This window comes from Mugil cephalus, chromosome 18 (assembly GCF_022458985.1).
Source record: "Mugil cephalus isolate CIBA_MC_2020 chromosome 18, CIBA_Mcephalus_1.1, whole genome shotgun sequence".
Classification (NCBI taxonomy): domain Eukaryota; kingdom Metazoa; phylum Chordata; class Actinopteri; order Mugiliformes; family Mugilidae; genus Mugil; species Mugil cephalus.
The window spans coordinates 14209479-14221152 of NC_061787.1; the positions used below are offsets into that span (position 1 = coordinate 14209479).

Consider the following 11674-nt stretch of genomic DNA (forward strand, 5'->3'; position numbering starts at 1 on the left):
ACTGAGGACAAAGAAAAGAAGGCGAAGGAAAAGTACGTAGTTGCAAAGTGGCCTGTTGTGAGACCCTGAAAAACCACACACATATTAGCCCCTACATGAAAGCAGCTGACAGAGACATGCACTCTACATCTGAGTACTTACTTCCCCTCGAGCCAGGAAAGCTATTATCGCTGCACATGACATTACATTACATGTTTCATTTAGAACAATGTCAGTTTAACTGGTTTCATTACTGCTTTCAAAGGCCTGCTGAACACTGCATGAGCTGTAATGGGCCAGTCCAACATGTTTCATTATTTATTCTGTACATATTATGTATTTTTTTTTTCACCTTGGTAGCGACATTGTGTATTAATGGTCAATAACGGTGTTCACAGTTGCTTTCACAGCTTGATAAGAAATTCACACGATCTAATGGTGTCCTTTCTGATTCATTCGGTATAAGTCAAAACATTGTTTTGCTGCACAAGCAAATCAGTCACTCAGGCTTTTGCTGAGGTGAGGAAAAAAAAAAGGCCTGAACCTAAAGTCAAGCTAGTCTCGCTCTTGCATTTGAAAGTAGCTCTTTTGTGGCTTTATTGACAAGTATAATTAATTAAATATAGCCATTATCGAGTCAGACGATCGATTTTGGAAACAGTTTTAAGTTTAATCTTCATCCTTAAAGGGGTGGAAGTGGAGCTGTATTTAGCTTAGCATTCAGACTGTATATGTACACAGACAGTTTTCAGTCATTAATCATCGGGACATCATTTTAGGGAGTATGGTCTTTGGTGATTAGATGACAGTCAATCAGGTATTTGGACCGTACTTGGTTAGACTTTGATTGAAACAGTAATTGGGCAGCAAGTGGTGATGATTCACAAGTGCATCCAACAAGCGTTTAAAAAAAGGCCACTGGAAAAAACTAAACAAAAAGAAAAAACTAAAGTCTTCAAGCCCAGTGGTCTTTTTAAAACACTTTTTGGATATAACATGAGTTGGATGACTGAGATCCTGAACAGACATTTCAGTTCAGACAAGAACACACATTGATGAACTCCCAGTCATTACAGCTCCATCTTCAAATATTAATGTGTTAACCAAATGGATGGTAATCATTCTTTCAATAGTTGTCTGAACATTTTACCCAACACATCCACTGGCTGGTGGCTAAGTCACTAATGCCTGATATAAAACCATAATAAATGTAATCATCTGCATTGTGTTTTTCTTCTTTTCATGTCAACTTATCAGGTGACGCTGTTGACTATATGTTGCTGCGTTATCCCCCTAAGGACCACAAATTACTCACCTGAACACAACAAACACAGCCATTAACCTTCACCCGGAGTCATTCCAGATAAGGGTTTCAGTTAAAGGCTCATGTAGATCTATTATAAAAGCAACATGTTGAATAAAATATGTGCAGGGAAGAATCCTACAGCCAGTCCACAGGAGGAAATAAGCTGTCAGTTTAAAGGGCTCAATATCTTAATTCACAGTGTTGTACTCATTAATGGTTAAATTTAGTTTGTCAATCATTCATGCATTATTTGTGAAAGTTTGTCAAGTCTTAGTTTGAAATATTTTATCATCCGGCAGTGAAAGGTTTGAGCACTATATATGGAAATAGTTCCATCTAGTGGACACACAGAACAACTATGACAGAATTGCAGCTTCAAACAAACCAGTACAGGACAAAAACTACTATGAATCTGTGTTTATTCAAATATTAATAAATAGTGAATACTGTGATTTACTGTACAATAAATTAAGTGGGACCCATTTAAATTAAGTGAACATTGTTTTTTAAAAAAAAGTGCTTTTCACTTTTGTTTAAATGTGCTTGTGCAAATCAGCATCGTGTGTCTTTTCTGTGAGTTCCTGCAGAGAGAGAGAGAAAAAAACCCGTTACACATGACATAATACATATAGACGGAGTTTTACCTTCATGTCTTGCAGTTGGAAATTCAGACTTTGACCCTTAAATATTCTAGTACACAAAATAAATTACTAGAGCTGTAGAATGGAAGAAAGCGTCCACAAATCCTCTAGAAACAGAAAAAGGTCCTCACTTGACGTCCCTGCATTTTCTAATGTGCTATAATTCAGAGCAGTAGTAATCCAGATTGCAATCCACTAATCAAGATTTTCCATTGCCATTTGCCCCCTTCATTTTTTCTTGTATAAATCTTGATGAACTTTAGTCATCCACAGATTTTCCATCACTCTAACATGAGAAATGTGTCTAAATAATCTGAATTTGTTTGATAAATTTACAGAAGTCCAGCTCTGCATCAAAGGCCTTCTATAGAAGCTGAGGTCAAACTCACTCAATAGCAAGAGCCTTGAAACAAATCACAGTCTTCCGATTGTTTTGTATTATATAATTAAATGATTAAATATGTATATCTTTCTAGCTGTGAAATCCCTCTTTGAAAATGTCTGGCTGATTTTGGAGAGAAGTAATGTGAACAACAAACCTTGTGACTGTGATTTCTTGTGTTTATTCAAATGTTGTGATCTAGCATCATGCTTTGAGTTGTCACTGTTGGGCATCGCATCCCTCCATGACTTCTCTGGGGAAGAGGAAAGTTTACAAAACAAATGAAATGATGAAATGTACACCAGCATGTTAGAGGGTGATTCTAGGGGGCGATGCTTTACTTACCAGTTTGCATCCTGTGTGTGACGTAGATCTGGTCCATATTCCTCCATTTGTCCTGAAGGGAAATGGGTGCAGTGCAGTTTTCATCCCTTTCTCGGATGGCGTTGCCATGGGGACAGTGGTGCATCCTCTCCCATGGAGCAGGCTGATGCTGCAGCTCATTACATGCACAGTTCTTGTCCCTGAGTTTTGGGTACATCACTGCTGGACATTTCTCCAGGTTCTGCTTGGATACCAGAGGTTTCTTGATGTCTGTAAACTTCCTGGATTCGTCTGCTGACCTCCACTTCGGGCCCGTGTGACATGAACTGTTCTCTGAAGATTCGCCCTCCGTGTCATGCCCGTGATGAGGACCACGGCCTTCAGGATTAGAACCTTTTCTCATCCCTCGCCGATTGGTATGAGATTTACAGGCTTCACATGTCGGTAAGTCATTCCACTGTTTGAAAGGAACAGCTTTTCTTTTTAAGCTCTGGCCATCAAGTCCCAGGCTGGCAGATGTGAAGAGTCTGTGTTTGGCCAAACATCTGGAGCAAAGTCGTTCTGTGTTCCTCTTGGACACACAAGGGCTGAACATGTTTTCGTTGAGGCTTCTGCTCAGGCAGCATTCGTGATCAGAGAGGCTCCGTCGATCCACCTTGCCTTTAGGTTTGTACCTTTCTTTCGGTTTGCGGACATTAAGTTGTTCCTTGTGATCCACGTCTAGTTTACGTCTTCTGCTAGGAACATCCAGACCATGATTGCTCAGAGGTCTGTTCTGTTTCTTTGGAGCGGGTGGCATCTTGCTGCAGTAGTAGACATTATCAAAATCTGCTAACCAGGTTGTCGAAGGAAGATAGGCTGGCAATGACTCGAAGGAGGTGTCCTGATGGTCCTGGACATTCATTTCTCGTCTGTGTTGATTTCTATCCAAATTAAGAGGTGAATTATTCAACTGATGCAAATTAGGAGCAAGAACCACTCCTGCTGTGTGCGTCAGCTCAGGGATATGAGCTTCTTCTGAAACATGTGGGATGTCCATCATAGGGTAGATATCAGCTGACGCCAGCTCATCCCGTAGACCTTCGGCAGAGGGGACCATGTCTTTGAATTTGTCCTCAGCCAGAGGAGGCATCTCAATCGGAGGTATGGACTCTTCAGTAGAGTGTTTCTCTCTCATCGTAAGCATCTCTGTTGGAGTTGATTCATCTACAGCAGTTAGTGTTTCATCATTAGATACTGTGCTACCACTCTGAACCAGCGATTCAGAGGAGGGAATCATCGTGTCCTCCATTGACCACACAGCAGACTCATTCTTCCTCAGTTCATCCAAATATTGAGGATCAAATGGCAGGTGAACAACTTTGAAGTGAAAATTCTTAGAAGTCAGATCTTCACTTCTTGTCTCTTCAGCCTTGACATGATTTTCCCCATGGGAACCCAGACTGGAGGCAATCACTTGATCCGTCTGATTCCTGGACTCCTCCAGAGCGGGGATCGACTCACCTGTACTGGGCGTCCCCACTAACAGGATGTCAGGACAAACTTGGAGAGCTTGCTCCGACTGGTCAGCAGGAAGGCGCAGTCCCTCGTCTTGTAGAACACGACTCTGGAGGATCGAACTGCACTGGACCACGTCCTGGGAAAAGTTGTGGGATACTTCTGCAGTCTCGTGGGAATGCAGCAGTTGTAACCCCACTGGTGTAGTGCAGCATTCAATCCTCACCTCCTCTGTTTGAATCACAAAGCTGCCACTGGACGGTGTCCTGGTGGTGGAAGAGGGCACCATGTCCTCCAGAGAACGATCCTCTTTTGGCATAGCCAAAACTGGTGAGAGCAACTGGTTCTTGTGCACACTGGGGGAGTTGTTGCTGTTACAAGCTGGGAGAATACAAGAGGACTCAGCATCATTGGAACTTGGAGTGCTGGTCCTCTGGGTTGCTGCAAGTGGCTCTGTTTGAACCTCAGAAGTGGTCATTTCTCTAACAGGGGTGTTGTGCTGGTAGCGGAACCTGCGGGCATGGTAGGCCATGGTCTGGTAGTACTGGGAGTTCAGCATGCGTCTGTAGTCCATCAAATGGAGGTGGGTATGAGGCACAACAAAGCTCGGTGGCTCCATGTATGGGTTTGGCTGATACTGGGGCATCATTGGTATGCCATAACCTTGAACAAAAGAGCAGTTTCATAACTAAAATGTCGTCAAGATTTTTTAAACAGTAAAATACCTTTTCTGTTTCCTAACAAAATAGATTAATCTATTAATTTACACAGGTAGACTGCAACCTGACTCAACAGGTTGCAACAAAGGGGAAGGTTATGCAACTGAAAATGTGGTTTTAGTAATTAATTCTTGCAGTGTATAAAACACACCTCATTTGATCATAGACTTAAAAGTAGTGTGCGTAATGTTTTTTTTTTAGGGTGAACTGTAAGCTTAGTTAGCAAGGGGCGATGGCTTTAGATCTGCATCTCAGGATTGGCTGGATAAGTCTCCATGACAGAAATTTGTTAAAGGGAGGTTTCATTTTTAAACTTGCACAGAAACTATACTGACAGCAGGAACAAACAGATAAAAAGATTAACATTTGGTCTACAGCCATGGTATCTGCTAGGTCACTAAGGTCCAAATAGTGATGAATGAACAATATTTACCTTGTACACCTTCTTAGTTTAGCGTTCAGGTTAGCATCTTAGCATGCTAACGCTAACATTTTAAGGCTTAAAGTCCACATGTGGCCAATGAGAAACGCGTTTTTTCAAGTATGTAGTCATAAAAGAATGTGTTAAATTATATATTGTGTTGGGAAGACCAGAATTTCAACGTATCCTGAAGATTCATGACGTTTTTAGGGCTGACCTAAAAACAGAAGCGTCAGACCCTTGACGGCACTTATTAAGTCAGATAACCAGCCACATGACATGACAATTTGTTGTTAGGGGAATCATGTTGGTACAAACATGCACGTATGCAATATGTGATAAAAGTGGTGTTCACACTAGCACTGATTGCAGGGGTTAATAGATTTTGCCAGAACTAATTACTAAACAGGGTTATTTCTATACATTTAATTTATGTGAATATGTGATAAGCAACAACTAATCTACAAGACAATTTGTAAAACTATGACATCATTCATTGGAAAAAGTGCTTTACTTGAAAGAACTTGACATTTTTTTTTTCAGGAAACAAATGCACTGAAAATCTGTTGGTAGCACCAAAAATATACAAGAAGATTCAAGATTTCTGGCTCTTACCTAAACCTGGGTAGCCATAGTATGGGTTGTAGGACACAGGCATGGGAACAGCCACGGGCCACTGCACACTCTGCATAGGCAAGTATGGCTGCGACGGCTGGATGTAAAAGAAAGGTTTGTGGTGCTGCTCCTCAGTCCGTGGAGCTCCTGAGGGCCCTGGAGCCGACTGATGTGGACCCTGGGACTGCTGTGCTCCATGTGGTGGGTTTGGACCTCGAAGGCCCAGACCATAGGAATGTTGCAAGTTAGATGTGGCTTCCTCCATTCTCTGAACAAAGAAAGGCAAATTAAACAAGTAATTCAAAATGTATTTCTGCAGAGGGAAACAGTAGAAAGTGTACCTACATGCAAAAAGAAGATGTCCACGAAAAAAACAAACCAAGTCTTCTTGTGTATCTCAAACTGGTAATCAAAGGACTGGCTTGTGAAATGCTGCACTGATTGGTTTTGTTTTAGATCCAGGTGAGCGCTGTCCAATTAGACTTAAATGACTTGTACTCAAAGCCAATGAAAGATGCTTGTCTCCAGCAGATTTCCCTCCCACTGTGGTGTATCAGCCCACCTGAGGAGAGGCAGTTGAGAGAGACTTTAAAGGACTTCCTGAAACGACCGACGTGCAGCTCGTTGGCCTCATTGGTTCGATGAGAGCAACTCTGACATGAGGCTCAAAGTGGTACATCTTGTACTTTTTAGAATCTTTTTAGCAGCTTTTTTTCTATTTGTATTTTCTGATCCCCTGATTGTTGCAGCGGAGGGGAGCAAAAAAGCCAATCAGAGATCCACACTGTTTCCACTGTTTTAAGATTCAGTTTGACTGCCTGAAAACAAATAATGAGGTTAAATGTTGTCTAGTAGCTTGGAGCAACAATTAAAGATGACGTTAGAATAAACCAGACTTATACTGTTGATCAAAGGAGTTTTTGTTGGAGGTGTTAAATGACATTTCCAAGAATATTGGGTATTTTAATATTTTAATTGTAAAATAAAGGTTTTCTGGGTGTGTACAACTGGGGAGGGGGGATTACGTATCCCGCTGGGCCTGGGCATGTCTTGACAAGACCTGAACTGAGAGGACGACTCAAGCTGTCTCCATATCTTTGAAGTTGCAGTCCATGTTGATTCTGGTTTCATTAATCTTTTCAAGCATTTTATTTGGACAGCTGGTTGTTTTGCTACCTCTGTGTTTCTGTCTCTCCTGGAAAATCATTATTTCATGTTTACACCACGTGGAGCAAACACGTTCAGGAAAAACAGATTTATCCCAAAGCGGAGAGAAGTGAGATGTGTGTGTTATTAGGAGCCAATATATTTGTGTACAACAGAGGATCAAAGGCTTACACCACCCTTCTCAGTCTGATTGAAAACTCCTGATCAGATTAGTCTGTTCTGATTGAGGTGCTTTTTATTCTGCTGAATCTGCAGTACGTTCATTTTTACCTCTTGCACTGACCTCAGAGGGGTTGTTCATGCATCTCTTTAACTCAGTAGAGGATAATAAATACCCAACATCTGATCTTGGCAAGCTTCTTCTCGGCAGAAGAGACAATTAGAAGGCAGTTTTGGATATCTATAATTAATAATTCCTGTTGGACTTCTGTTAAACCTTGTCATCCATGCACTTTCAATCAGTATTAAGAGAAAACACTTTACAACAAAGACCCAACACAAAGCTTAAATAATGACAATATTTTTTATTGGACTGGCCCCAAACAGTGGCACACCATCATCTGCAACATGACCTTTCAGCCATGTTTCCCGTCTGTGAAATCCATCATGAAAAGTGCAGAATCTTCATCCCTTTTTTTTTTTATTATTTATTTTATCCAACATAAAGAGGTCTCCTGTGCAGTGAGTTTCACCCGGTGCTCTAAATATTTTTTAAGGGGGACCTGAGAAAGAAACAAAGATGTTACATCATATCAGTGTTTATCATTTCTAGATGGCTGATAATTTAGGATTAATTATTAATACAAAAAAATCATTTCACCTACAGTTCAACACACACCAAGGTCGAGAGTCAGTCAAGGGATGTCAACATCTCTGTTCTCCTCTTATTGCCGAGCCTGGGAAATAGAAGCAAGAGAAAGAACAGTTTAAAAAACCACCAATATTAGAAGTAAAAGATTAATTAGACACAAACCTCTCTCCCAGTGTGGCTCGTCGTCGTCGTCATCGTCGCGGTTGTCTCTTGGCCTGTGGTACAACGCTTTCCACTGAGGGTTCATCTCTGTCTCAGTCAGTACAAAAAAAAAAAAAAAAAAAAGACGATGAAATTGACAAATGGGTCCAGGCCAAAGGAAAATTATTATGTAGTGCAAAAATAATGTGTATAAAGAAAATTACGTTTCATGTTTTAGATTCGTCATGTTTGTCGAGTTTGTCACTTGCAATGGTTTCCAGTTAACGTCAAAAGTTTACTAGCAGAATTTCTTCCTTAATCAGATCATTACATACAGCATGACCTCTTTGTTGATTTAAATGTGTCTGCATCATTGGAGTCATTACAGATGTGAGAAGTCTGTGCTGAGATGTCAGCAGCCATTTTCTTTCAAAGTGATACTTCCTCTTTTTAAATTGAGAGCCAGTCCTTTAAGTCAAGGCGGGTGGTAGATGAAGTCCTCATCATCCCTCTCTTCTCTTTACTCCCTCTTCCCACCTTCGTTACAAGAACCAGAGGGAACAAGAGGCATGTACCCCAGCTTCAGTGTTTCTCCCTGGGTTCCTCTGCACTCGAAGATCACCCCCCATCTCCACATTCAACTTTACCCATCCCTTTGGTACAATGCATCTCTCCTAAACTTCCTTGCAACAATTTAGATGTGGACTTCATCACATTTCTGTTTGGTTTGTTTTTGTGGGACTTTTTGCTGCAGCAACAGTTGATGATACTTTGGTTTCAAAATCTTATAAATAATATTCCATAAATATAGTTAATACTTGGGAGAAATCAAATTGACACTGCTCCTTTTTAAAGTCATATCTTAACTAAAAAGTGGACCAGAATGAATCTTTATTGATCCCTTAATACTGCAAAGCGATCCTGTGAGCATCTGAACTTCACCTTGTCGTTGCAGAGGGGTCGTTTGTCTCCTCCTGGGGATCACGTCAGCGTCTGCCCACCTGGCTTGGTCAGATGTGGTCAGATCCTCTCTGCAGAGTCTGTCTGTGAGAGAGCTCAAACGTTTACTGGGCGTTTCTAATATTTTGTCAAAGAAAGTGAAGTTCTCGGCAGACACTTACCCTCACATGTCCTGCATTGCAACTCACTGCCGTCTCCGGTGTCACCTTCTGCCGGCTCCTGCTTGCAAACATCATGGAGGTCCTCCCGCGCCACTGGATCCGACGGCTCTTTGTAAGGACTTCTTTTATACCAAGGTTTTGCTGGATGTCTCTGAGGGAGTGGCTGAGGCTTCCTTGCTGCGGGATGCTTCCTCACAACCACTCTGACCGACTGCTCGCACCCTCTTACGTATCTGCTCTCCTCCTCCGACTCTCCAGCGTCATCCCTGTACATCTTGGAGCTGTGGGCCTTGCTCTTACTGCCCGTCCCTTTACCCAGGCTTTTCCCACAACAGGCGCACATGAACCTCTTCGATCCTGACTGCCACACATCTTCGCCTGGAGCTTCAGGGGATCCACCTTTGACCTCTGTGAGCCGCCTGCCAGCGTACACCTGCCTGGGGAAGAAATCCACATCGTCCAGGTCCGTGGAGAACATCTCATCTCTGGAGGACAGCTCATCCAGAGACGGACTGAGGACGCTTATCCGCTCGCCTGTCATCTGCATGGATAGGCAGTTGTAGTAGTAAGGGGCAGCTGGGGGGGAGATGCAGCCAGCTCCTGGGGTTAAAACACTATCAAATGGCAGTTTGAGGATCTGGTAGCCCTGATCCTGTTTGCCCCCCTCAAAAAGCGAATGTTCTGCCTTTGAAACTTTACTGCTGGTTTTAGTCTCCTTGAGTTCCTGGTGACTGGGAGCAAGCGTGGCCTTGAGGGGCTCCTCAGAATCACATTTGGGAAGACTGTGATTAGTTACAGGGATTTCTGATTGGATATCCGTGACCTCTTCCTTTTCAAGGGGGAAGAAATGTTCATTTGCAGCTGGGTGCTTCGACTCGTGACACTCTTCATGAACAGAGGAGCTGTCAAGAGGCAGGTCCTCTCCAAGTCCTCCCGACCAGCACACCTCAGGACTCAGGACGTCCAGGCTCCTTTGGCTCGACTCCCCGTCGTACACCGCTGCAGTGGAGTCACTGAAGGTCACAGCCGTGGACTCCAAATGGCTGTCATGAGGCACTGAAGCCAGGAGGTTCCCCTGCTCTTCATTTTTCCTCTCTTCACCAGGAGAAATCATTCCCGAGGACTGGGAAGCGACACCAGAGTCGAGCTCTCGGTCGGCGCCCTGCAACTCACCATCTCGAATCTTATCCAGGCACTCGATGAGCTTGGTGATGGCGTCGCTGGGGTCGGTCTGAACCTCTGAGCTGGACATTTCTCTGCGCCCTTGAGGCTGCGAGTAATGGTGCTGGCGAGGCACGTCACCCCAGGACGGAGCGTGGAAGCGGGGTTCAAACATTCGCCTGTAATCCATTGGATACACTGGAGCATGTGGGAAGGCAAAGCCGGGATAATGCATATACTGGTACGGATGTAGGAGGGGACGAGCCAAATTAAAACCTAGGAAATACAAATACACGTGAACATGCAGACATCTACAAACTGATTGCAACAATAAAGAGTTTAAACAGCTTGTTCTACCTCCAGGGAAACCATAGTGACCGTAGGGGTTGTTGAGCTGCCAGTGCTGGTAGAAGTAGTAAGGCTGAGAAGGTGGCTGGACATAGAAAAAAGGTCGGGGGTGAGGACTTCTCTGTTGTCCACTCCCAAATGAATGAGACTGTTTGCTTGTGTCTACAGGAAGCACCACATATACACAATTCTTAGTCATTAACTTCAGTATTAAACGCAACATTTTGGACATGAAATCGTAAGGAAATTATTTACCGTCCATTTTTCCTTAACGTTCTCGCTCAACCTGTCAGAAATAAAACACAGCAGAGGGATGAAAAAATAAACATCCCTCACTTTCTGAAAATTAAAGGCGAGCCTTCTTTTATTATTATTAAACAGTCAGTTTCTCTTTAAACAAACAGAAGTAGAAACGCTTCACTCTCAGGTCCACATGACATCCTACTAACAAAAGAGAAACACCTCCGCTCGTTAGTAAAATAGGAAACACCTGCCGGTCCTGAGGACTTCAAGTGCAAGCGGAAAAACGGGCATTTACACTCTCACTGAGGTCAAAATTAGAATAATATACACAACTGTCAATAAATACAGCTGGAAAAAATAAATAAATAAAATAGAGAGAGAACGTTAAAGCGATGTACCTAAATTAATTGGCAGCGAAAAATAAAATAAACTAAAAATGGCACCAGACAATAAAATAAGTAAAATAAACTTTTTTTTTTTTTGGGCAGTAAACATGGCTTTCTATGTAATAACATTTGCAATAAAAAATGCATACATTTTGAAAAATACACAGAACTACTACTTCTACTACTAATAATAATAATAATAACAAGAATAGAAGAAGTAATAAGACAAATATATTTAGTTATATGAGTATATAATTAAATATCAAATCAAATAATGAAATGATATGTTGTAGTGTAATTATAGTTATTATAATTATCCCTCAAGGCTGCTGAAAAAATAGTCAGAAATGCAGAGGTCCGAATGACCTTTATGGTTTGAATCAGACTAAAATGAATGTATTTATTTCTTTAC

At 42.1% G+C, this 11674-nt stretch overlaps 2 protein-coding genes across 3 annotated transcripts; both read right to left on the reverse strand.

The window, feature by feature from the left end:
- Window positions 1-1687: 1687 nt before the first annotated feature.
- On the reverse strand, window positions 1688-6376 carry LOC124995774. Its single transcript, XM_047568438.1, has 5 exons — window positions 6230-6376; window positions 5885-6152; window positions 2654-4792; window positions 2466-2561; window positions 1688-1866 (listed from the first exon to the last, which is right to left on the reverse strand). Exons 2-5 carry the CDS (start codon window positions 6147-6149, stop codon window positions 1838-1840), a joined length of 2529 nt encoding a protein of 842 aa, XP_047424394.1. The 5' UTR covers window positions 6150-6152; window positions 6230-6376; the 3' UTR covers window positions 1688-1837.
- Window positions 6377-7555: 1179 nt separating this feature from the next.
- Window positions 7556-11112, reverse strand: LOC124995755 (bucky ball-like). 2 transcript variants are annotated; one of them, XM_047568406.1, is made up of 7 exons: window positions 10889-11112; window positions 10643-10718; window positions 9125-10561; window positions 8946-9047; window positions 8025-8111; window positions 7876-7947; window positions 7556-7773 (listed from the first exon to the last, which is right to left on the reverse strand). In XM_047568406.1, exons 3-6 carry the CDS (start codon window positions 10518-10520, stop codon window positions 7916-7918), a joined length of 1617 nt encoding a protein of 538 aa, XP_047424362.1. In that variant the 5' UTR covers window positions 10521-10561; window positions 10643-10718; window positions 10889-11112; the 3' UTR covers window positions 7556-7773; window positions 7876-7915. The 2 variants fall into 2 exon arrangements, with proteins under 2 accessions (XP_047424362.1, XP_047424361.1); XM_047568405.1 differs by having other exon boundaries at window positions 10643-10795; window positions 10889-11110.
- Window positions 11113-11674: the final 562 nt, after the last annotated feature.

Coding starts and splice junctions, on each gene's coding strand:
- LOC124995755 (XM_047568405.1), bottom strand. Junction 9,048..9,124: donor GCAATGCAGGACATGTGAGG/GTAAGTGTCTGC, acceptor GCTCTCTCACAG/ACAGACTCTGCAGAGAGGAT. Junction 7,948..8,024: donor CGAGCCACACTGGGAGAGAG/GTTTGTGTCTAA, acceptor TCTATTTCCCAG/GCTCGGCAATAAGAGGAGAA.
- LOC124995774 (XM_047568438.1), bottom strand. CDS start 6,149: ATGGAGGAAGCCACATCTAACTTGCAACATTCCTATGGTCTGGGCCTT. Junction 4,793..5,884: donor CTATGGCTACCCAGGTTTAG/GTAAGAGCCAGA, acceptor CTTTTGTTCAAG/GTTATGGCATACCAATGATG. Junction 2,562..2,653: donor CACACACAGGATGCAAACTG/GTAAGTAAAGCA, acceptor CCTCTTCCCCAG/AGAAGTCATGGAGGGATGCG.